At 41.4% G+C, this 25,440-nt stretch overlaps 1 protein-coding gene across 1 annotated transcript in view; it reads left to right on the top strand.

The window, feature by feature from the left end:
* Window positions 1–25,440, top strand: part of RALGAPA2 (Ral GTPase activating protein catalytic subunit alpha 2) — a 137,798-nt gene that overhangs the window by 97,808 nt on the left and 14,550 nt on the right. The window contains exon 38 of the mRNA XM_050894119.1: window positions 22,993–23,114. Within this exon, the coding sequence (XP_050750076.1) occupies window positions 22,993–23,114 (122 nt within the window). The remainder of the gene's footprint in view (window positions 1–22,992; window positions 23,115–25,440) is intronic.

Below are 25,440 nucleotides of genomic sequence, written 5' to 3'. Positions count from 1 at the left end.
GGAGGTGAGACTAGATCACCTCCGGACATCCCTCCAACCTGACTGATGCTGTGCATCTGATACTAAGAGGATGAGGCGCATAATTTTTGTGCCTATTTATATAACAGCTACTGTAATGGGTAGCACCATAATCTTATATCATTCTTTAAAGAGGAAAGGCTTTTCCTCTACAGGCGCTTGAAAAACTTATAAAGCCATCCTGTTCCTGGGGACTTTTTTATTAGGTTGGGGACATAAACATGGAGACAGCAAGAGAGAGGAATAGGAGAAAGCTACTTTTTCATAGTGGGTTTATTGGCTGGCATATTTAATTTGTACTTTTTCCTCAGTATCATACTTTTGTGTGTATTTCACAGTAAGATCAACTGTCAGGGTTCTAGTGTATAAACAGGAGCAGATGGCTTTTAATGACTTCTTAAATCTAGTGTTAAGTAACAATCTAGTAGATATACAGCATTTTCTGTTTAAAAAAAAATAATCTTAGTTCATTTGCTGTTTTTTAATACTTTCTCTGAATTGGCCTGGGCCGGGTTTTTTTGAGAACCTGTAACTAACTTCTGCTGAACAGCTGGATTTATTGTACCTATTCAGGATTATCAATCTCGTTCATTTTTCACCTGTGTAACAATGTGGATGATCTTACAAAACCTTGCTGGTCTACAGTTGGCTTCCTTAAATAAAATAGGCGTTCTCCTGCCCATCTTTCAGCTGGGCAAAGTAGTGTTGTTCAAGTAGCAGCTATTTCACTTGGAAATCTTAGTGTTATCACTGTAACAAACTAACTTGTGGTTAGCTCAGTTTTTCGTTACTGCAAAGTCTTGATACCAAAAAGGCAGCGTCATGAAAGTGAAGTCAGTAAAATTTAGAGAACAACCTCAAGCTAGCACGCATTTTTCTTTTCTCTTGTTCCTGAAAGATCTTACCTTCAGTTGTGCCATACCTGTGACTCTAACTTCCTGGTATTGAAAGTTGACTTCTGGAGTTTTTAAGGGCTGTGTCTGCCTGACTAACACCATTAAGGTGATAGAAGCGTAGCAGTACAGAGAAAATGATAAAAGTATAGAGCCGTTACTTTGGGGAACGAGCACTGAAGCTGATTTCAAGAGACTTCACATATCATAAGTAAACTCTTCCCCTTACTCTTAATTTCTGTCTCCATCTTACCACCTTCCTCTCCCTGCTGCCAGCACCTATTATGGCTGGGAAATTCGAGGCTCTGAAAACACCATTTCCCACAGGTGGCTCCAGTGGTAAGAAATGGAAGTGGCTGGGATTATTTATCTGTCCTTAATTTTTAAAGAAAACTCTGTGTTATTTAAAGGTTTGGAGTTGTAGGAATAGCAGTTACACCCACACATATCAGTCTGAATAACCTCAACTACACTGTTTTCCACATAGCTGCATTTTCTAATTGTACCGGTTTCAAACAGCCTCTGTACCTGATGTTTGACATCTCCATTTCACTGGGAAGATGAAACATCGGTGTCTGTATTTTCAACAATGTATTTAATGTACAACAAAGGGTTCCTGTTCTCTTCATTTCCGTAACTGGTTATTTTTCAGATCACAGCTTTGTTTGCTTTGCTGTTGCTAACCCTTTAGGTACTGTAGTGCCCTGCACTCTCCTATGGCTAATCAATTCTCCAGGATGTCAGAGGGGGACAGGGCAACCCTTATAGTTAAATCACTGAGCGTTTTTATGGGGTTGGCAGTAGAGAGGAATCATTCCAATCCAGAAGAACTGTTTTAATTCAGAAACGTTTTCTTTATAGGCTTTCGCAGAGCCTGTTGGTTTTTGTGCTCCCATGTTTTATGACTTGTTGCCATGATAATTCAGCTCATCTTACAGGTTTCTCTAATTGTGATTGATGTGTAATCATTCATTTTATTGAACCTCATTAAGGTCTGCGAACCTCTGTACCAACTTACAGTAATTAGAGCCCAGATAGCCATTCCATCTGTTCACAAGCACTGTTTAATTAATGAACTTTTAACATGTTCTTTGCCTTGTAAAAGCCCTTAGTATTCTCAAGTTGTTGAATAGGATTTGCATGCCAGCATTTCCGTTTTTTTTAAATACCACAGCAACATGCATTTTGGAATCCCAAAAGTCAACACACAAAGTACTGGGATCTCAGAAAGCAAAGTGGAGGGATTTTACTTGTAGTTTCAATTTTTCATGTCAATTACAATATCTGTAAAACTGATGTTTACAAATAAAAGGCTCACATGGACTTTAGTGTTCTCTTTAATGTCCAAAACAACAATTTTTAATCTGCCCTTCTATTGTTGAAGAAGATAGACGGAGACCAGTAAACAATATGTTTCATTTTCATTTTAGCACTTATTGGAAGAACATTAGAAATACGATGCATGCAGGCACACATTTTCCTCCCCTTAGTATTTCATGTTTTTGTTACATTTAGAGCATCAGGACTGACACAGCTTCGTTATTTTTTGGTAGTGTTCAGTTTAATGATATTTTAGGATGGAGTGGAATCCACCAGTGCTGCTGGAGTTACCATAGAGACTATTGTAATAATGGTCCAGATTTGCGAGAAAACAGTAGGACGGAAGTTTTAAAATACTTTTTGCTGCTTTACCTCTGTGCGTTTTGACTGTGCAGTGACATGCTGAGTCAATGATTTATGCAGAATGAATAAATAGTTGCATTTTTAAAAAATGAAAGTAAATTGCTGTTCCCTGATCAGACAGAAGAGGCAATATCTCAGGATTTTTAAGAAAAAGTCTTAGAAGACTTCTGTATATTAAGAATGTATGGTCAAATAGTTGTGTTGAATGTGAATGTCAAAATTACAATCATGACCGACGTTGGAGCTAGAAAGATTAGTAAAGGAGAAAAAGGACACTTTTTCCAAGGGCATTTTTGCATTCATGATCTGTTGCTGTTTTTTTATATATGGCACAGTATTGTAGTACTGTAGCTGTGTGCTTCACCTAATTTGGATTGATCTGTGTTTACCGTAAATATTCAGGACAAGAATTAAGTCATACTACTCAACTCCCTCAAAATCCTTTTCAGCATCCAAAGGCAGACCATCTGTCTGCTCCAGTCATTCTTTCCTCCCCCAGTATGCGTTTTAGCCGGTGCTTTGAGTAAGGCTGTATCCTGGAGAAGCAAAATATGAAGTGAAATAAGTCTTGGGTATGGGGCTGAAGCCACCATGTTTAGAAAAATGGACTGTATTGCCTGCCTTCTAAATTCAGATGTTATTTGCGAAATGCGTATAAAGAGCCCCTGTTTTTTGTTGTACCTTCAGTGTGCTGTTCTGTAGCATCGTAGGTGTCTAAGGTAAGGCACAGGCAAACTTTTCTATGTCGTGACAGTTCTCGGCCATGTTAATTTTTTGTCATGGGTTTTCCTCATGCCACTGTCCTCTTTTGGACCAATTCTAACATGAGTGCCAAGTGTTTTCATTGCCCTAAAAGAGAGATTTCCAAAATGGTTATTTTTAATTCCTCTTCCAATATTTCCATATGCTAGCTCATCCTCTCACCTCTGACCCCACACTTTAACAGTCCATTTAGGCGAATCTAAATGTGGTCCACTGCTCCTTTTTGTAACTCTTCAGGTTGCTGACATATCTGCAAGAAAAATGTGTTTTTCTCAAGCTTTTTGGGAAGCACACGTGTTTTGTTTGAGAACGTACCATTTTGTGCGAAGTATCAGGTATGTGAGGCTCAGCTTTGGTGCCTCTGCTTTCTCTATTGGTGATGTTCTGCAAGTCAAAGACTGTGATCTTATTTAAGTTCTTCTGAGATGTCATTCTACTGGCTGTGATTGAGTTAGAACCAAATGAATTGGGCTTTTTTTTAGGAACAAATTCATTCAGGATGTGCATTTAATAAGGCTTGTTTATAAAATCATGCCATTCCTTTACACGCTGATAGTTATGAGGATGCAGTTCTGTTTACATGAAGAAAACTCTGGGATGTTGTTTCTGTGCAGTCCCTTTCCTGCTCTCTGGAAGCATTTGGACTCAACAGTTTAACACGTTGTCAGCAGAAAAAAATGTATAGACAATCTTGGTGAAATTTTAGCAGCAAACAGAGCATCCTGATGAAGGAATGAGAGGAGAAACATCTTGCCCTTCACTCGTTTTCCCTTTCCCTCTCGTTCCTCCGCAGGCAGGTGCAGGTCCATCTGGATGTGTGGCTGTGAGTAACTATCTTGCAGTAACCCTCCAAAGCTGCTGTACCGTCATCTAGGCATGTATCTGCTGCAGAAGCACACTTAAGGAGTTCTGATTACCTGTACTCTCCTTTTAGCTGCTTCTTTAAAGGAACAGAATAAAAGTAAGTTTTGCCTAAGTGGAAAAGGGGTAATCAAAGTTGTCCCATCGCGGTGTTATGCTGCAAGAAGTAGTGATTTGATGGAGAGGGTATAGGGAGCTGTATCACTGAGGCGTTCCTGCAGCATTTGGTAGTATCGTGCTGTTGGCATGTGCTGCTGCTCTGTATGCTTTGCCGAGCAGAGAGCTGTCTAGATCAAACAGAGTAGCTCCTAAGTGTTTGCTTCTCCGGGCTGATTGACACAAGTCTTCTGCAATGTCAGAAGATGTGCATGCAGGAATCTCTGCGCTTACTACAGCAGAATTAGCATCATTAGCGTAATATATGTTGTATACATATTTTAGCAATATTTTCTTTTAAACCTATAAGCACAGGTTCTGTTCCACCCTTAGTTAGCAAAATAGAAGTGCTAATTAAGTGAATTACACTTAAGGCTGTTCTATGATGGGTAACTGATTTTAAATAATAGACATTTACATGGAGATTTTAATATTGCCTGTATTTTGTTTACTACTAATTTCTGAAATTGTTTTTTTATTTTAAGATTAACACATTTATAACAGTTTTTCTGTATGTTGCCTGTAAAAATGTGTTTTACATTATTTGGGTTTATTATGAGAGATAAGGAGGATGTCGTTCTATCAGTTGTTAAATATTATTGCATGCTAATCCGTATTTTAGAAGTTCAAAGACTACACTAGCACGTCTTTCTCTTCTTTTTGCTGTTGGTAAAGATGTCCTCGTATCAAGCATTCACATTTGTGTGAAAAATAGAATTGAGTTCAATCCATGCATAGATTGTCAGAAAGATTAAAGTGTGCATCATGCAATTTTTCTTCTTTCAGAAAGGGGCCTTTGATGTGCTAATGTTCACTTTCTCTCTTTTCATTCAGAAGTGCTGGTCATTGTTTTGAGCTGCAGAACAGTATCTGCTTCATATAGGCAGATTCTAATACCCTGGTAGCCCAACCTTGCTCAAGGTAGCATAATATAAATATGCAATAATATTAATGGCATTATACACTGGCATCAGATAACAGTGTGCCTGCACAGATAAATACCACGGCAAAGCCAAGGCATTTATTGAAAATAGATGTTGCAAAAAAGCCAAATATTTAATTTCAAATAATCCACTTATGTGTGTCAGTGTTACTGCTGTTATACCAAGTCGTATCATTCGGTTTTAAAATAGAAAGAAAGCTTGGTGGTGCAATAAGCACTGTAGTCTGTTAAAATCGCTCTTGAAGACAAGGCTGTAATGTATTTCCAAAGTTAATTAGCAAGTGAAATTATTTGGATGGCCTCATCTTGTGTTGCAGTGGATATTTTCCAGCAAATGGATGAAATTTTGCAGGCTGCTCACAGGACCAACTCACAGCTCACGTAGCAGGGGACTGATGTAGGTCATGACACAGTCGTTGCAACAAATTTGCATGGAGAAGGGCTGTTTATAGCTACTCACTTTTGCCAAAGACACCGATTCTCCTTTTGTTATTGACTGTGAAGAAATAGTTCACTGAATTCCTCGTGAAGATAAATATGGAAAGTGTTAGTGTGTTAACTGCACAGGAGTTATTTCAGTGTTGATTACGTTCTGTAGAAGACAGAATAGTTGACAATTGAGTGAGAAAAACCTTCCTTTTTAAAATCGGGTGAAATTTGGTGGTTGAGTTTTGAGAGAGTAAGTTAAGTAACCGTAAACTAGCCTCTGGTGATGGATATTGTAGCAAAGTGTCATCTAGTATGCTGAAGAGCTTTCTGCTCAAAATTCAGAAAATTTGCCTGTTGTGTTTCTCAAGCAGTAGAAAACCATAGCTTTCAAAAAGCTGTAATTATAAAAACAGTACGTTGCAAATTAAACAGTGAAGTAGGACATGTTCAAAACTGTTTCTCATATTGTTTCTTATTTTAATTAAAAATTAAATTTTAATTAGAAGATGTTAGTTCAGAAAGCTTATAGCTGGACAGGTATTTCATTGATAAACTTAAGACTTAACAAAAATTGGAAGAAAACTTGAATAAAGAAAAATCTTACATAAGCCTACACTTGAAATACTTTATAGTGAGGTATGATGGCAGCAGCACGCAGCATTACTGCTGTGTAGCTTCTTCCCTAGGTCACTCTCCCTATATAGTCTCCTTCTCTCTTTGCTTCCACCAACTTCGATGCTTCATTAAAAATTCATCTTCTGCTCTCCCCCTTTCTCTTTGGGATCCCCATGATCTCCTTTTATATCTGAAATGACTCAGCGGTTAAGGACTTGAAAGAACTTCAGAAATTTAGCTTAAAGGGCACTGTCTTCAAGAAATAGTGTTAACACTTAGAAAATGATGCGTTTCAGTGAAAGCTAAGAACAAGAAGACGACTTCCCGGGTTTTTGCCTAGTCTGTTTCTGTGAATGAGGGCTGTGCAACCTTGGACACCTTTCATGTCCTGACACCGGTCGAACAGCCTGACTACCGGGCATCCGCAGAGGCTCGTGCACCAGGTATTTAGCTCCTCGGCCCGCACGTTTTGTTAGGATCTTTCTTCCAATCTATAAGCTGGAGATGGTGCTTCAAGGCACGTGCTGGGGAAGGGTCAGCCCATTAGGTGATTTGTGGTCATCTTCAACACAGTACACAAAGGAGCGTTTCTGTGCTGTCTGGAGAATGAGATGTGTCAAAAAGATCTGGCAGGAAGCAGATGGAGAGGGCTGTGCAGAGCAGAACAGCTCTGCTCTTTCACTGGGGGCTCTTCGGTGGTTTTTTTTATAGCCTTGGAGAAAGGGACCAGAGCTGCGCAGTTGTCACCAGTTGTCATCCACCTCTCCTACCTGGTGTTGGCTCACAGGGAGCGTGAGCAGAAGTTACTTCTTGACGCTCGTGTAGGATTTCCACTCTTCATCATAGCTTTCTCTACAGCAGCACTAGCTCACTCGTTTGCCTTCTCAAATCAGATTAATTTTCCATTTTAGCAAAGTGCCTGCCATTCTGTGAATCAGCCATAATCTCTTCACGGTGGAAACGCATACTCCATAACCCAGACGCCTTGGTGATGGGCAGGAGTGTAAAAGCCTTTGCCAGTGCCCCATTGCTTGTGCAGCAGAATTGCTCGCTGGCGCTTTCCCCGGTGTATTTGTGCGACCCCAATCTTCTGAGCACTTGGGGGGTCTTCACCATGGGGACGGGTCATTCCACCTCTTTGCTCTGTGACGTGCAGCTTCCACGGCCCAACTGCAGCCTGTCTCTAGTGCTGCAGTACACTTTAATAGCTTTTAATTTGGAAACGCAGACTAAATGCCCTGATCTGGAAAGGACTCCCGTGGCACTTCATCTGTTCTTTCTGACCACCTTGCTGGTTTTTCAAAGCCCTTCACGTTGTTTCTATAATCTAATTTCTTCCTATATGCAGAAGTAGTTTTTCTTTTGTACTGTCTCAGGGCAGTTTTCAGCACTTCTGTTCTTGTTCCTCTGTGCATTATATTACCTGTATACAATAGTCTGTCTCCTGATTGTGTCTTATTCTCACATTTTTTTAAAGTTAGTTTAAAATGGACTAGTCCTAGGCATTAAAACAGTGACTGTCAACTAGGGCTGCGTAGCCAGCCAAACAGCCCTTCGGCATCCTCCCTAGTACTCTCTTTCCATTTTCACCATAATTTCTCTTGTGCTTGAATTTAGAACTTGGTTGTTTAAATAGTATATCATACAGCTCAGTCATTAACTCACCTCTTGCCCTGTAATTAAATGCGATGATAGGACTCTGTGGCCAACTTGAGTTACTTAAAACCTATGGGGAAATTTTTTTAGAAAGAGCAGAACATTTAGAAGTTAGCAGCAGCGAACCTATTGCATTAACTTGCCTTTTTGTGAAGGAGCCGCCTACATTTTCAGTTTTCCTTCCTCCCCTCCCCACTCACCCACCACCCCCACTTTATAAGTAAAAAAAAAAAAAAAAAAAGGCAGATTTCATAAACATGCACCAGAATTTTAATTTACTCCTTTGGGGAAACGGAGAGAATCACAGCATGCGCACTGGCTGAGCTATGCAATGAAAGGGGAATCCATTCCCCCTACTGAGAGGTCACTTCCAGGGAAAAAAATGTTATTTTAAGTGCTGACTTAATCATCTGCTTTTGGGGATCGAATTTTCCTGAAATGGCTGTGTGCCCGTGACAGTGCTGCGTGAGCAGACAGTGGTGGGTCCGTACTGCTGTACCTGTTGCAGGCTGTGTGCTTGAAAGAGTATTTTAATTTAATGGATTTTAAGCAACATTATTCAAAGATCAACAAAAGGCATACTATGTTATATGAATAAAAGATTTCCTCTGGATGCATGTTAACCCTACAATGCCTAGCTAATGTAATTGAAGTGCAACCACCTGGCAGGGAGATTTCCCTGTCAGCTGCCAAGGAGGGCCCCGGCCCGCAGTACCAGGTGTTGTGCTGTGCCTGCCTCATTGTTGCAGAGGAATAAACAGCATGATCGCACCGGGTGGCTGGGGCGAGGAGCGGGGATGGCTGCCAGCCAGTGACCCCATTCCTGGGGCTCCCTGGTGGGCTCAGGTAGAGTGGGAGTTACGGGGACTCGTACAGAACGAAAAGGGGGCAGCGCGAAAGTATTGGCTTGAAATTAAGCCCCCACAAAGCCCTCGTGGCCTCAAGGTTCGCAAAATCAGACCTGAGAAGATGTTTTTCGATGTGTTGTGTCTTATTACTCAGAGCCCTGTGCCCAGGAGATCCCTTGCTCAGTTCCTGTGTCTGTTCTGCTTTGGAATATCTACAGCAGTTATGAATATGTCAAATTATAATTTTAAATGTCTCTTTGTTTTAGGTTGGTTTTTTTTAAATTTAAAGGTGGGACATCCCCGCTGATTTCTTGGTGGTCTTTTTCCAATTTGTTCTTTTCTCCTGTCCTCTAATGTAGAGCAATTTCCTAGCCTGTATCACTGCAGCAACAAGTACATTGAGTGTTGAGCATCTTGCAAATGGTGTCACTCATAATGGATGTGATAATAAGCCCCACGGTTACCTATCCCTGATTGTAATGAATGTAAATTATCAAGTATAATAGACCTGAAACTGAGCCATTTAGTGCTAGTCCCAGAAATAATGAAAAGCTCTGTAATAAACTAGAAGGGGCAGAATTATTTTGTGTAATTATATTTTGTTCTGGTTATAGCTGTCTGATCCTTATACTCTTATCAAACTGACAGTGATGGTTTATTAACCTTTAGTAGGTGAAAAAATATGATTATAAATTCATCTGAAAAGATTTTCCCCTAACCAAAGAGTGAGAATTTGCAGGAGAGATTGCTAGTCCATCAGTTATATCCAAGGCACAAAGGTGACCTTTGTACATGTGCGACAGGAGGCGAAATCCCATACCGGTAAATTCCAGGAATCCCGTATGTCCGTGTGCTGCTCATCAGCAGCTTAGTGCAGCCAGTCTCACACGCACACAAAGCCCTTTGGCCGTGGGACAGTATGTGCTCTTAGAAATCAGTGTCGTTGCACTTGTTCGGGGAGGGAGGTGGGAATCATACATGATTAAAGGTATTTCAATTTATTTTTTTCTAGACTGTGTGTTAAGATCCTTTATGGGATATCCTATTTCAAAAATAAATAGTAAATATTTGTAAACATTTATAACTGCTTCACAGTTTGTAAAATCTTGTATTTTCAGAGAAATTAAGCTTTCCAAGGTTTTACATTTGGAAAACATTGAATTTTGAAGAGCTGGAAACACCACTATTGAATATCAAGATATCAAATATATTTGTGCGAGTGATACACTGTGTATTATATTCTGATAAGCAATGGTGTAGTTCGTTCATTACCTCTCATCAGGCTTACAGTACTTTTTACTCCTTGATTTAAGGCATAGATTCTCCCATCAACAAGATGTGTGTGTGTGATGCAGGTCGGTTTAGCAGACAGCTTGCTACTCTTATTGTGGACAGAGATTGATTCAAAACTAACTGAATTACAGGTTTTGTTTCAATTTATTTAAAATCAGGAAAGGCATTTCCTTTTGTTCACGTTTCAAGTAGATAACAACGGTCTCCTGACTTGTCCTTGGCGCATATGCACCATTTAAATAACACTTGTAGTATCTTGCTCAGAAACTTGAAACACAGACTTTTACCAGCAAATTTGTAGATGAATATAATCTTAGCTGATTTATGAGTCTGCAATTGCCAGCCCATCCTCCCTGCCCTGAAAGTTTTATAAGCAAGTACACAATTAAGTGTGGACTCTTCCCTGTTTATGACAGATTTTCTAGGTAATTTTATCATCATCTCATCTTGCTGTTCTGTAGGGCTGCATGTTTAGCTAGCCAGTAAGTTAGTAAGCAACTTGTAGCGTTGTGGCAAGAGTGTGTTATGCCTTAATCATGCCCAGGCATGCATTGGTTTCGCTGCAAGGAGCATTGCGGTTTCACAAAACCGCAGTCAGTAGTGCAGGCGTCTCCCAGGTAAGGCAATTTTGATGCTTCTTTAGAGAAAAGGCCGGCCAGTTTACAGAGGAAGGTTCTGTGCTTTTGAAGGGTGCTTTGGATCAAGATGGCTTGAAGACATCCTCTTGTTTCGCATGGTCTGGCGAGGGTCTGCGGGGAGCGGGGTGCGGTTTGGGTGGGGTGGCATGGCGCAGGAGCTGTCTTCAGCACCCCCTGCCCGCGGGGACCCCCTCTGCCGCCCGGCTGCCCGCAAGGGTTGGTGTGCTCTACCTCAGGTGATGCGTTGGTGCATAGCTAGGTGAACCAGATTCCTCTCTTCAGTTATGTCAACTATTTTGCAAGTGTTTTCCTGCCTTTGCACTGCTTGTCGTCTTTAAGCTGTCAGTAATTATCCCTTTTTCAACTTCCACAGCGTCCAGATTTCTGAAGTGAATGTGCAGGGAAGTATTTTGATAATTTCTGCTTGCTTTCCCTTATTATTTAAATATAATGTTGGGACAAAAGTTGACTTGTGATTTACTGTAGCAAAACTATCTTGCAAGTTACTTAATTGTCTTGTGTCTGATGAACAGTTCTCAAGAATTTTGAATTATCAATCTGTCATTATCTCCCTCTTCCCCAGTCTCTGGTTGTTTAATTTTCAAAGCTGAGAATGACTTAGGTTATTGCTGGTACGTTCAGTTTTTGCATAGTTTTGAGTATGCCATTATCCCGGGAGATTCTTAACTGTATATTCACTTTGATAGTGCTGTGATGGAGCTTGAAAATACGGACTCTGAGGAAATGCAGTGAGCTGTACCCTTTCTGAAGGTGCACTATGTAACAGAGTGGGCTGAGGAGTAGAGCTGATGTGGCATTTGAATTTTTTGAGAGTACTAGTTTGGTGACATTTCTGACTTTAGGTGAATATACTTGCATTTGGAGAATGTGATGGCAATAAGTGTAGTAAAGTTAAAATATACTGAGCAGGGTATACATGTGCATGTGTTTAGACACACATGTGCCTGGAAGTTTATATGCATATATTTGTGTGTTCGTGTATTTTCATATGTGCAGTGACCAAAGTATAACAACATATTTTTGAAAACTTTTATAAGCCTCTTTCTTATGCTCTTATGGGCTTTCATGTTTTTATTATAAAATTTTACGATATAAGTGACTACCAGCAGCATTTTGTCATCAATTGATATCACTAATAAGATAAACTCACAGACCTTGCAGGCAAGTCTGTGCCTTTCCTTAAAAGTCTGAGTAAAAGAGAGGAAGATCCAGTCTAGCTAGCTGAGTATCCCCCTGCTAGCAGCTCCTTTGCATTTATGGTGAGAGAATTGCAGCCCGGACTGTGCATCCCTGTGAGGAGGTCCCCTGGCTGCCCAGGCTCCACCACCTTGGGATTTGGAGGTTCGCAGGATCCGTCTGAGCTCCACCTGGAATTTCATCACGGGGAGGCAGTGCGGGTCCTGGCCGAGTGGCTAGCTGTGCTCCCAACATGGGTTCTTTCTTAATAAGCAGGCAGCTGCATTCTCTATCAGCTTGATTTTTGAGTGCCCTGAGGGTAAAGGTACATGTATAGGACATTACAGCAATCTAATTGTGAGGTACAGAGGCATAACTCACTGAAACAAGGTCCATAGGAAAGAGAAAAGATTCTCTCCTTCCCTCCTGTGTAGACTTGAAAAGTGATTGCTGCTGCTGTGTAAATCTCCAGGAACAGCCCGGCATTTAACGAGAAGGTGCAAGGCTTTCACTTACTTAACCGTGCTGCCGCCTTTATTTTCTGGTTATGGCTCCAAGTAAACATTCCACTGTCTGCTGCGTGTGTTTTAGGACCAAATCGTATTATCTGACTTGTCCAGAGGAAGTTGCAGCAGTATAGGAGAGCCATGTGATAAACAGCTCTTCTAATTCCTGCCTGCCTGCCTCACTTATCTCCATCAAGACTATTAATATTTCCAGCATGTAAGCAATTTCCAACAGCTGTCAAATGCAAACAATAAGCTACCAGAAAAACTGTTTCTGCTTCTCCTCCAAACTTGATTCCACAGTTAATACGTGTATATGGCCCAAAGCTAAAGCTGCTGAAGTGCAAGACTAACCAAAGGTTTGGATATTTTGCACTCTGCTACTGCTACCAAAAATGGATGCTTTATCTTATGAGAGAGAGAGAATTTCTAGCTATGCAAAAATGAAACAAGTTCTACTGAAGATTTTAAAACCACACAATTCCTATTCATAAAAATCCTAATTAAAGTCACTTTTGTTTCTAAAACATAGCAGCTAGCAGAAGTGTTTTAAAAATATATCATTTACATTTTTTAAATTATTAAAACAGGAGAGACAGGAAATCTGTAAGGAAAAAAAAAATTGAGACCTGAGTTATTCTCTAGTTCCTTAACCACAAAATCATCCTGTGTAACTTCTAAATACATTTTTCAGTCTCTCTGTACCTGCGTCCTCTGTAAAAGGAAGGCAATAATACTCCCCATCTGTATGGTTTTCTCTCTTCTTAAGTGTAAAATGTTTGGATATAGCTATCTTGCTTTGGAAACAAAAAAAAATTAATAGCGTGGATGCAAGGTGCTCCATACAAAATAGGTGAAGTGCCAGAGCATTCCTTAGCCTATTTAATTTATTTGTGTGGATATAGCAGATTTGTTTCTCACTTAGCATGTTCTGGTCCTTTAGTTTCCATTAGGTCATCGAACCTACCAGTGAGGGTCTCGCACTTGGAATGCGCTGAATAATACCCACATGGCTTCGCCATCTGTAAGTGGTGAATTAATCACAAACACTGGTGGACAGCGTCTTTATGTTGCACATTCAGATAAGCAATATTGTGTGATAGCACACACCAGGTCTGACTTGTATTAAATATTTGGTCCACGCATGCTGCAAAAATTAGTGAGTTAACAATTTTCTCCTTAACCTGACCCGCACGGTGCAATCTGCAGGCTCCGAGCGAGCACCCACGTTAAGCAGAAGGCAGATGCACAATATGTATAAACCCCGCTAGTAATGGTCTGTGGCTCTCGGGTTTGTAGCTCCAAAGCAGCACTGCCGTCTCCTAAACAGTCTCTTCTCCTAAGGGTTCAGTCACTCAGTCACTTTTTTCTCTGAAGAATGAGAATTACAAATGCCGACCACCCAATGCAAACAGGCCTGGTTGTTTTTCTCCACAAAGTTTTGGGGAGGCTTTTAATGCAGTACAGCATCTGTCTTCCTAAGCTGTCATTTCTGCAACTCCTTGAATGATCCTCTGAAGTGATTGCGTGTTGGGGAAGGACATCGATTCACAGTTGTGCATCTGGCTTTGTATTGGTCGGTCTTTATTGCTGTTATTACAGGGTTGAGGTTTTCAAAAGTTCTCAAAATTTGCCTGATAAAAGCTGTCAGGAGTTTCACCATCCCTCCCAAAGGGTGGTGCGGGTGACTTTTAATGGTTCTGAAAATCCTACTGCTGCTGTTCACGAACAAAAAATTATTAGAATACTCTTTTAGCGGAAAAATACTCAAGCTTTCAAAAGAAGCCTCCCCTTCCCTGTATCACACATATGCTGTAACAAAAGAGGATAATAAAAGCAAAAGGGGGATAGTATTGCTGGTATGTGGCTAACAATAGTAGACCAAGGATAGTATATTATCCCTGTGTGTTCAAGCAGCCAATTTGAAGGAACTGGAAGGCATAAGTAAATGACAAATAATTGAACCTTTGTACCTTTGCCCTTTTTCTAAGATGTCCAAAAGTAACAGCTCATTAGTGGAATTACTGAAATAGGTGCATTTTGTTAGTGTTTGAATAAAATTAAGACTGCGACAAAGCACAGGGGAAGCATTGCTCGGTAACATGTGACCTTTCCTCCAGTTATTTATCCCTTGATGATCACCCCGTTTGTGGAACAAGCCAGATAATTGCAGAACATAAGCATCGGCAGCTGTACATACACTGATAAAATGGGACAGCTACAGTGTTATAATGATCTCTCTGAAAATACGACCTAGGGATTTGTCTTCTGCAGTCATGGGGCAGCTTTCCTTCTAGACCTGTACGGCGAAGGCTCTGCATGACGGCAGCTCCCTTTCATAAGCTCCCGCTCAGTGCATAGGCAAAGGGAAGACGTGGCCAGGCTCTGCTCTTAATGAGGTTCTTCTGAAGGTCCATCTCTTCCTGCAGCCTGCACTGCCTCAGGGAGACCAGCAGATCTTCTCAACCCTCTGCTTGCTGGGCCTCTCCCACCCATCTTTAATTTTGCAGTCTCCAGGTTATTTCCCTGGGCGAATAAGTACTTTGCTGGAGGAGACTGCTAGAAGATAACTCACCCCACTGCCCTCAGGAGAGAGGACCTCTACATCCCTCTGCCCTGGGGCGCTGGGAAGGTGACTTTCAATTAGACCTCAGCAGCTTCTGTCCCTTTAGGGTATCTCTCAGGATTGGATAGGGAACTATATGGATACTTCTAAAGAAAATATATGTTGGGGGAATCATGCCCCACTAATTTGCTGGCTAAAAACTTGTATAACTGAAGTCACGATAGTTCTTGCAATACAGAACTCTTTCAGAAAACCTTTGTGCCCCCTGTGGAATGATTTACCAGTTAGGGCTTCTGCTGCACTAACTGATAATAGGCAATAATGTCACCATTTTAATCAGTTGAAATATTTTAATCAAAGCCTTATCAGTATGGTGAAGCATGGAGTACAGCTGCTAAATGGACCTTGGATATGCAGAGGGCTGACTGTACAATGCAAAATGCACAATGCCATTTTTCTAGGCACATGTGTGTTTGGTAGTTTTGCCACTGGTTTGTGCACCGCTGTAGTGTTTCGTTTCTGCTGTGTTAGGAACAGTCTCAATGAGAACAAAGCTAATAAAGGAGATGAGGTGCATTTCTAACTTCTGTTTTTTCAACAGAGTAGGTATCTGTACAAACAGGCATACCTGGTAGGAGATCATCACAAGTACTCTACGTTAGAATAAAAAAAGCTTCAGATAGGGATAAACATGAGTGCCGTTAAAGTACAGAATTGTATTGTATCAGGAAAGTAACCCATTGTTCCTTCACTCCTGCTACGAAATGATCGGTCTGTAATGGTACGATGTATCTGCTCCCAGGGGCTTCCCCCAAGGAGGAGTAGTAGTAAATTAAGATGAAAGCTTGTTTTCTGCCTTATTCATAATAAATGCAAAATTCTTCCCTGAAGCACTTGGCATGACTAATGTGCCACATATTCTTGATATCCCAGAGCGGCAGGCGAGTGCTTCTGCCAGACTGGTGGTTCACAGCACACCTTCGGCAACGTGCTACCTAACAAGCAACGGGAGCCAAGAGCAAGCGCCAGAGCAGGGCTCCGCACAGGAGAGCGTGAGCCGGAGCTTTTTGCCTCGGGGCGCCTTCAGTATGATTTTGCTGTTATGTTACTTGATTTCCACGGAGATGGTCTGAAACCATGTGAAACGTGTTTTTGTTGTTTTGTTTCACTTTCTTCTTTAAAGCAATTAATGGCAACCGTCTGTGAGGAAACAAATGTATTGCACAGTGTGTGCTGGAAAATGCTGTAGCAGTCTGCCATGTTACTTGAAGCAATTGCAGGTTATTTTTTATTCTGTGTTATGGCGGTATCTGAAGCCCCATCTCCATCAGTCAGGACTGAGATTCTTTTGTAATCCTGTGCAAAGACCCAGGCCCTGCTCGGCGGGAGGGAGGTGGCAGAGTTCCAGGCATGGTGCTGAGGCACTGGGCAAACACTCCACAAACGAGAAATCCGTTTGAAAACGTCTCCGTACCGGCCGGTTTCAGTGAGAGTCAAGTCTCTTGTACAGCAGGGTGTTCTGGGCTCCAGCCCTCCCCCGTGACTGGAAATCCCCCGTTGCATCCCCCTAATGCAGAAGTAAAAGAGGGCTGCCTGTCTGTGCAATTCTGCACTGAGGGGTGGCAGAGCAGAGGAAAATTATGCTGTGGAGAGGGATGAGCTCTTGGTTTTGGCAGCAGAGGATCATCTGCCCGTTCTGGATAAGGAGGAGGAACAGCAGCCCTGGCACTAGCTGGCCCCGCTCCGCCGAGGGAGAGCATCGAGCCCTGCCTCCCCCGGCTGCACCGCAGACAGATGGCCTTCTTGGGGGCTTAGCGTGGGGCAAAGGAGCCAATCTCACTCCCCTCTCGCACAAAACCCTTGGTTTGAGTTGGACAGTTATACAGAGTCAGCCTCGTCTAATACATGTCTTACATGTTACATTGACCAATTTAAGACATGCATCATTCTGAAAAGTTTTAATCTCAGATGCTTTGGTTTTAAAAAAGCACCTAAAGCTGCAGTTGTTGACAGGTATAGTTTAATTGCACCTGTTCAATGAAGGATATATGTTACTAAAATTCCCCCAAAAGTTTTCAGTTAAATTTATGCAGTAGTGACAGTCACTAGACCATAAATGATGGCAAGCCCAATCAAGCATATTGAGTTTCCCACTGAAATTGCCTATCACAACATTTTAAAAGCACAGTAACTCTGTCCTGCTCAGAGCTTAAGGAGGACAACTGGGTGCATAAAGGTCATCTGCCATTTATGTTAACCTCAATTTTATGGTCCCTGCTTTATTCTACTTTGGTAAGTCCCAAACATTTATGTTCTTGTTTGTTTTCAAAACCGCTATCATGGTGTCAGGAGCAAACTCTTTTTGTGGAACCATCTTTGTTCTTACAGTACAAATTAGGAGGATACTGAAATAAGTGTTATGGTCACAAATGACTTATCAGTAGTTCTTTGGTACTGAAATCTTGAAAGGACAATCAGTAAAACAAAAGTTCACCACGGCCCTGTATTTCCTCTGCCGTAGAGTCTGTCAAGCTTGCCCAAAGAATCAGCTATTTGCAAAACAGGTTTTCCTTCTCTTGTCGACACGCTACCTGTGTGATCACCTGTATAAGCACCGGGGAGGCTGGAAAGCTCTAGCGTAGATTCGGGAAACATGCTTTCTTGCATTGAACAATAAGTTCAAAGGTTTTCTTTTTCTTCAAGTCTCCCTAGTTGGGTGGAAGAAGGAATTGGCATGTGGACATGTAGACAGCCTTGATGTCTGATGGGCTGGAAGGAGCTGTCTACCTCTATACTTTCAGCTTCTCCACTGGCCAGATGCCCCGAAAGCCCTTCTCAGGGTGGGATTCACATCACAGATGGGAATTGCAATAGGTTCATGCCAATAGTCCGCATTAACTTCCTTGGCAGTCCCTCTGGAGCCGGAGGAACAGTCGTTTCAGTATGTGCTCCCCATGGACCCAAGCAGTTGGGTTCCAGTCCCGGGACTAGAGCCCCTTGGCATTGGCACGCTACAAACAACGAGCCGTGGAGAGTAGCCAGTCAGTTCTCTCTTTGCCTGTTCACAAACCCACAAATAATTTTGCTTTTATTTGCATGAAAAGAGTGCTACATCAACAAAATACACAGTTGTTTCCATATATTGGCGAGAGTATATAAATGTTGCCGAAATGTTTTTATTTTCTAAAAATAGTGTGGGGAAGGAATTGCTGGCCGTTACCATCAGCAGTGATGGGTAGCTGGTATTTTTGCTTGAGGTCAGCACAGAGTTAAGGTTAATAAGCAAAAGTTCTAAATTTTCAGGATCTGTTTGCGTAATTGTCTTCTATATTCCCTCTGTTTCTAAATATGTAGTTATTTATGGTTTAACGTTGTGTGTATGTGTAGAGAGGAAAATGTTGGACAGATCTTGACCCCGGGCTGGCTCAGAACCCAGATGACAAGGACTTTGAAGGCTTTTCAAAGTCTTTATGTTTTAAACCATGTGTCTGAAACTGGCTCTACACTGTAGAGGTTAAATGTGGAAGTGATGCTTGTAGGTCAGCGCTGTGCACTGGCTGGTACCTGTGTCTCTGGTGAATTTTCAAAAAATTCGACCTTTTGTCTTCCTTTGGATTCTCCATCTGGAAGGAGGTCCTGCATGTGTTTCACCACAGAACTTCACAGCTCGTCCTACTGCTTGCAATAAGATGACATGGTTTATTGCAAATAGTTAATCTTAGCATTTTAATGTTTTTTTCAAACAGCTTACATTGTATGGTTGAACTATTAAAATAATTGATAAACTGATAAAACAGTTATAAAAGCTCATAATATTCAAATACAGAGATTTGATTGCTGTATTCAAATTGGAGCTAAATTCCAGCTCTCCCACAGTTAGATACATATTCATGGTCAATAATTCACACTTCGTCATGGCTCTCTACATCATTTAATATACGAAACAAATAAAAATGTTTGTGCCCATTGAAAACATTTTGCTCTGGAGTTTTGCCTTGGTAGAAGCAAAATGTAAAATAATGCAGTCATTGAAGAGGTGGGTCAAATTGCCATACATATTAAAAGAGGCTGCTTTTGATCAGCTCCTTTGAATGTCTAGTATAACTCCATTTATCTGAAGATCTCAGGGGACGCCCAAAACCTTCAGATAAATGGGGGCTTAGTTAATCAGGGAAGCCAGCTGTCCAGCTTCTTCACCGGGGTAGGGTTCAAGATCATAACCCATCCTCTCTGCAGCCAGGCCGTCTTCAGAAAATGATTTGCATGCTTCACTTCAGCAATCTAGCCTTGAGGCTTCTGTAGAAAAGCCAGGCAGGCACTTCAAGCTTTCTCCTGGCCCTGCTCGACCCAGAGCATAGCAATGAGCTGGGAACGGGAGTTTGCTGATAGATGTGTTGCATTTTTTAAAAAGTAGTAGTTTATATGGTACTCTGTGCATATTGGCTTGATCTAAATAATGCATTGAGGCTTAGCATTCGTGGGCATCTTTGTGTCAGATACGCTATGCTGAAAGCTTACAGGAGAGAGATGACGCAAATTTCATATGAAAAAGATTCAGCTTAACAATCTAACATGTAAGTAAAATCGCATCAGTGGTTCTTAAGGATGAAGGCACAGCACATTTACAAGGGCTGCGGTTTTGACAGATCAAGTATTGCACTAGTGATTATCTGGATGAAAGCGTTCTTACATGGTGATAAATATGAAGCTTCTTGAGGCTGCAATTGAAAATTACTGTTTCAGACTGCTCCTGTACAAATGGTCTTGAAATGCTGAGCCTTCTCCTCCGCCCCCCCATCTATCTCATATTATTATTCTTTGAGTATGTTATGTTCTTTCAGATCTTCAAAATACATTACTTGGGACTCCAGGGTATCTGGCAGATGACTAACATAGTGATGCCTACAGAAGATTCTGATATAAACACAATTAAGTAGCAAAACAGTGTTTTCGTTTGCATACAAGAAGCACAACTTGAATAAGTTACAGAACAAAGATTCTGTGTGAGAGATCAGATGGTGTTCGTGATGTCATGCTGCTTTCTTGACGTATATTTACAGGCTGGAGGTATTTTTCAGAGGGTTCTTTACAGCTTGTTTATTATGTTTCTAATGCCTCCATTAACGTTCCTAAACTTCAGTAAGACTTTAGTTGACTTTTTTTTTTTAATGAATCCAAACGGTTTTCCCTAATACATGTATGTATTAAAACAGAGAGAGCAGAGAGTTTATTTTAATTTTCCTGCAGTGACTTAATGCTTTTTAGATTAGGCTGTAAGAGAAAATTAGTACGAGCATCTTGCTCACTGCCCGTATGGCAGGAGCCGCTGGGCTGCCTGGTGCTCCTGGTAGTTGTGCTTAGGGGAGCCTGGGAGAGACATAAGGAGTGCGCTGAGCTGAGAAGGATGGTGGTGAAGTGGAGCCGGTTTATGCAGAGGTCTTCCTCACCGAGTCTGTGGTATCTGCGCCTACAGCTTTCAGCTTTTTCATTTGCAAGAGCGGCACTGAATTGGGATCTTCCTCGTACGCCTCTAAAGCTGCTGACCGATCTGCACAGCTCTCTGGACCTTGGCTTAAACTCAGCTCAGTATGTTATTTTTCAGATGCCTCTCCTGTAGCTGCCCAGCTGTTTGGCTGAGTGGTTTTTTCCCAGTCTTTTGTGTGGTTAGGGGCACCTTCCGTCTCATAAATAAGGATTTTACGAGATGTAAAGCTAACCTAGTCAAAATCTCCTCGCTCTCTTTTTCCATGCAATATTTAGCAAAATCGGTACAAACTTCTGGTGTGTTAGCAGTTGTTCTGCGCATTGTATGCTTATGTGTTAGATGTGCAAGGTCTTTCATTAAACAGCAGGATATTATTAGGCATAGCATGAAAAGCCTTTATAGTCTCCCTGCCTTGTTTAAAGCGGGCCCACAAGCAGACCACAGCCTAAAAGGCTGTGCAATGAATCGAGCGCTGATGGCCGGGCGGCAGGCTCAGGTGGTCGTCAGCCGCAAGTTTAGCCGAGCCCTTTCAGTAATTTGTCACGCCTGGGTCTGTTCCCGCTGCGCCAGCACGTGCCAGCTCCGTGTCGGAGGGGCTGTTCGCCAGACGGCCACGCAGCCCCCGCATCCCGCTGTTAGCGGGGCCGGCGCTCGCCCGGCCGCGCGCTCTGCACAGCCCTGGCAACAGCCGAGCGCGCCGTGGAATAAGCATCTTCATAATGAGAAGTGAATGGCATCCGTCAGTCCCTTTAGAATAGGGCCCAGGCGTGTGCCTCCTCTCCTAGGAAGTTTGGCAGCCTATTCATTAACAAGAGTCATCAGGAGTTCAGCCCATAATAGGGAGGCAGCCCCAAACGCAGGCGGGCTAATGCTTGCGCTATCAGGAATGCGTTCTCCTGGGCTTAGGGAAAAGAGAGAGAAAAACGAAGCAAATAACGCTGTCAGCAGGTGCAAACTCTGAAATGCTATGTATTGATTTTCTTTCTTCAGGCTTCCACGGGAAGTTTATAAGAAGATTTATCACATATCAATCGTCCTCTGCTAGCATTAAAAGCAAAATTCTTCTTTCTTCTTTCTTCGTTCTTCTTTTTTCTTTTTTACCACCGTGCCTATAGGAACTTGCATACAATTAAGACGTGCTTTGCTTATTCCCCTTGAGGTAGAACACTAGACCATCATGTCCTATTTTTAAGTACCGCTTTACTCTGATTTTTTTTTTTTTAAAATACTGTTTCAGAGTGGTTTTGTTAATGTAATGAAAGTCACAAATGGCACTTCAGTATTAATTAGTAATGCTTTTCAATTTTAAATACCCTCACCTGCATTATGTTGTCACTGGTGTTATTCTCACTGCTCCTAATTTCTAAATTTAAATTGGCCTTTGCTCCCGCATAACAGTCTTGCAGAGTTAGAATGCATTTCCCTGTAACAGACACACAATGAGGATCTGAAAACTTTTGTTTTAAATGAGGAAACGGAGAATGAGATGTCATACTGGCTCCTGCGAGTGTTAATTCATAAAGTCATACGCGAGGTTCTTCAGCCCATTGTAGATTTGTTTCAGACGTTATCCTGTTATTGGAAGTGTATGATTCACCTTCTGAGAAAACAGAAGCTGCACACAAAAGGAAAAGATTTGCTTTCTCCGCTGTGAAAAGCTGCTGCAAGCAGGGGTCCTATTAAGACAGCTGGAAAGTTGCTTCAGCTTGTTACGCTTGTAAGTTTTATTGGTGACTGGTTTTTGATTACACATTTGAATGCTGTGTGTTCCAGGTTGCCGAGTTTTAATTAAAAGGCAATAGTCTTGATTTTAGATTGCTTTGTTGTCTGCATTATGCAGACTATAATGCATGCAAGTTGTGGGGTGAATTTTTGCAATGTGCATTGTTTATTTAGGGTACATAAGAATACACCTTCTACACTTCACGCTTTCCGGAATTGTGTTTATTACGGTTAATTTATTTTAAGAAGTACAGTGATCAAATAAATATGTGGGTTTTTTTCTCCTCTGTCTTGTAGCTTGTTTCTGCAATCTAATCATTTTTCTAGCACGGTCAATGTAATGGGAATATTGTGTACCAGGAACTTTCCGTAATGCCACAGCTTGTCTGTTGAAGTTGGGTTTCAGTTTAAAAAAGCCTGCAGTTTGGAGGGTTTGTTTCTGCCCTTGGTAACTTTAGCAATCTGTCGGATCTACTGAGTCACTGCTTTTCGTTCATGAAGCTAAAAGGTATTCCCCTTAATTTCAAACCATTAAGCGTGTTCACTCCTCGTTGCTCGTGTTCAGAGCTGTTAAGCAGCACTGGGCAATTTTGGTCCCCTCTTTTCCATGCCCGTGTACAGCCTGGTTAGCGTTGCTGTGGTTCTGAAGTGCTGGTGTTCGTGGACGTTGTGTAACAGCATTTAATTCTGCGCACACATTTCCTTAACCTGGTCGTTGCAGTTATGAGGAAAGAGCTCTGTATCTCGAAGCAATAATCCAGAACCATAAAGAAGTAATGACATTTGAGGATTTTGCCGCTCAGGTCTTTTCTCCCTCTCCCAGCTACTCCCTCGGTGGAACTGGTGAGTCTCTGCACGTTATTCTTCTCTTTAGCACTAAGAAGCACTTGAGCAGCAGATGTACACCTGTTTTTTGTAGATAAATGCTTGCAAATTTAAGACGACCATTCTTCCCCTCAATCAACTAATGAATATCAAAAGGAATGATGACATTCATTTTAATTTGTTTTGCATCAGAGCTATTCACTCTGCTCCTTTCTTCAGCTATCCTGTTAACCCCCGAATCTAGCAAGGTTAATGAACTTTCTCTCAGTAATGTGCTCTGGTTCATTCAGGAGTGTGGGTTTCTTGCTGAGCTGGGAATATGTTGTTCAAAAGCTATGCCTGAATCGGTGCTTACTTATCGAAAAATAGTTCCTCACAGTAGAAGCCGTTGCTACTAATGCTAAATGGGGATTATGCTGCTGAGATACCAGGGTCAGGGATTAACGCAAAAGAAATGTAAGAACGGTGTTCTGTTAGAAAATCATAGCAGCGTGCAGTATGCTAACATTTCCCTTAAATATAGATGAGCAAATTTCAGGTTTCCTTCCAACACCTAGCCTGGAACCTGTTTGGTTTTTTTTTTAATATATGTATGGATATACGTATGTGCATGCGTATATATATATACCACACATTAATGCTGATCATCATTCATCAGCACTACTGGAAGATGAAAATGTAATGCTGAACTCTGTGAATTTATTCCTTATGTGCCCTATCGAGATCTTAAGTTAGCATGCAGTCAGTAAGATATGAACCGCTACTTTGCTGTTTTAATTGAGTTTAAGTAAACGTCTCCTGAAAGGAAGCTTTGACTCTGAAATGCAGATTTCTAGTACCCTCAAGATTTGTTTTTCCAGCCTCCAAAAACTATATGGTCACCGTGTGTTGGACTCTTTAACAAAGATTCCTTAATCCCTTTTTTACACTCCTAGGGTGAAACTGGCACTTTCTAATTATTCCCTGCTACTCTTTCGCATTGTTTAATAGGTCATTTCAAACCTGTATAAACGTTGCAGGACATCTGCTCTATTTCTCTTTAGCCTGACTTGTTAGCAAATATCTTCCATCTAAACTGAAAAATTGAAGGAAGAAATTAAATTTACTAAAATAAATCACTTACAAATAAAATCAGCCGTGCATCATTGTTTAACGTTACTGGCTCCAATCCTCGAGCTTTCAGAGCTTTGTTAGGAGATAAGAGGTATATGCATGTCCTTGCATTGGTCGCCAGTAGCAGCAGGCAGAAGGCTTTGGAGATAAGCAAGCTGGCAGAAGTAAAGGGGAACCGGTGCTATTTACATAATCGCGCCTCTGCTTCCTGGAGAGGCGTCAAGAAACACAGGGATGGCCTCTATTGATCTTTGTTGAACTGGAATACTAAACAACATTAGAAAAGCTTATAACTTAAAGCTTTGATTAATGTTTTCTACATTAAAAAGTAGAACAGCTGTGAATTAAATTCTTTTATACACTCTGCCAAAAGTCTGAGACAAAAAAAATTATCAGTTTCAATAGAAATGTAGATTTCATGCCCAGTGTTGTTAGCACTTTGAATCATTTATCTGTTGACGTATCAGCAAATAAAAATGTAGATATATTGATATATTTTAAATCTTTTGCTCTATGCATAATTGTATTTCATTTTCACGTTCTTACAGCACACAGTGATCTTATTATATACAAATTTAGTTCGACAAGCAAGGACAGATTCATTTGATAATACCGTAGTCATACTTTCTAAATTCTGTGATATATTTTTGTATGCCAAAAATATTTAAAACGTCTCCCAATATCTGCTTAAGTTTTTCAAAACACTGTTAAATCATTAGTACCCAAATGTGGTTTTATGATTTCATGACTTTATTTTTTTTTTAAGAGTAAAACTTGCCACAGTCAGGTCCCGATTTTCGGACTTCTGAACGTCAGAATTTATTTCACACTCACAAAGAAACTGGAGGCCGGTCATGACTTCTGGCGTCAAAATCTTTGCTTCAGAGAGTCTCCTCACGTTACCTACTGATTTACTTGTGTATTTAGTCGAGTATTACCAAGAGCTGTGTCAGTCATTGCCATTAGGATATATTTTCCATCAAATGCCATCCTGGCAATCAGCAAGGAGGCTGAATGTAAACCTCGCAGCTCAGCTGCTGTTGCCAGCCACGGGCGGCAGCCACCGCTCGGGCGAGTCCCCGTCCCACGAGCAGGCAGCCTTGTGCGGCGCTGCGTACGGATCACAAGCATCTGCCTCAGCCTTCCCTATCGCCATGTTTATCGTGGTTTAGATTGGCGGGGTACTACAAATGCACCGGCAGCGTCCGGAAATAAATAAAGACCCAGCTCG

The sequence above is a fragment of the Gymnogyps californianus genome, chromosome 3 (genome assembly GCF_018139145.2).
Source record: "Gymnogyps californianus isolate 813 chromosome 3, ASM1813914v2, whole genome shotgun sequence".
NCBI classification, from domain to species: domain Eukaryota; kingdom Metazoa; phylum Chordata; class Aves; order Accipitriformes; family Cathartidae; genus Gymnogyps; species Gymnogyps californianus.
The sequence above is the reverse complement of the archived record's forward strand: the minus strand, read 5'-3'. Positions and strand labels throughout refer to the sequence as shown.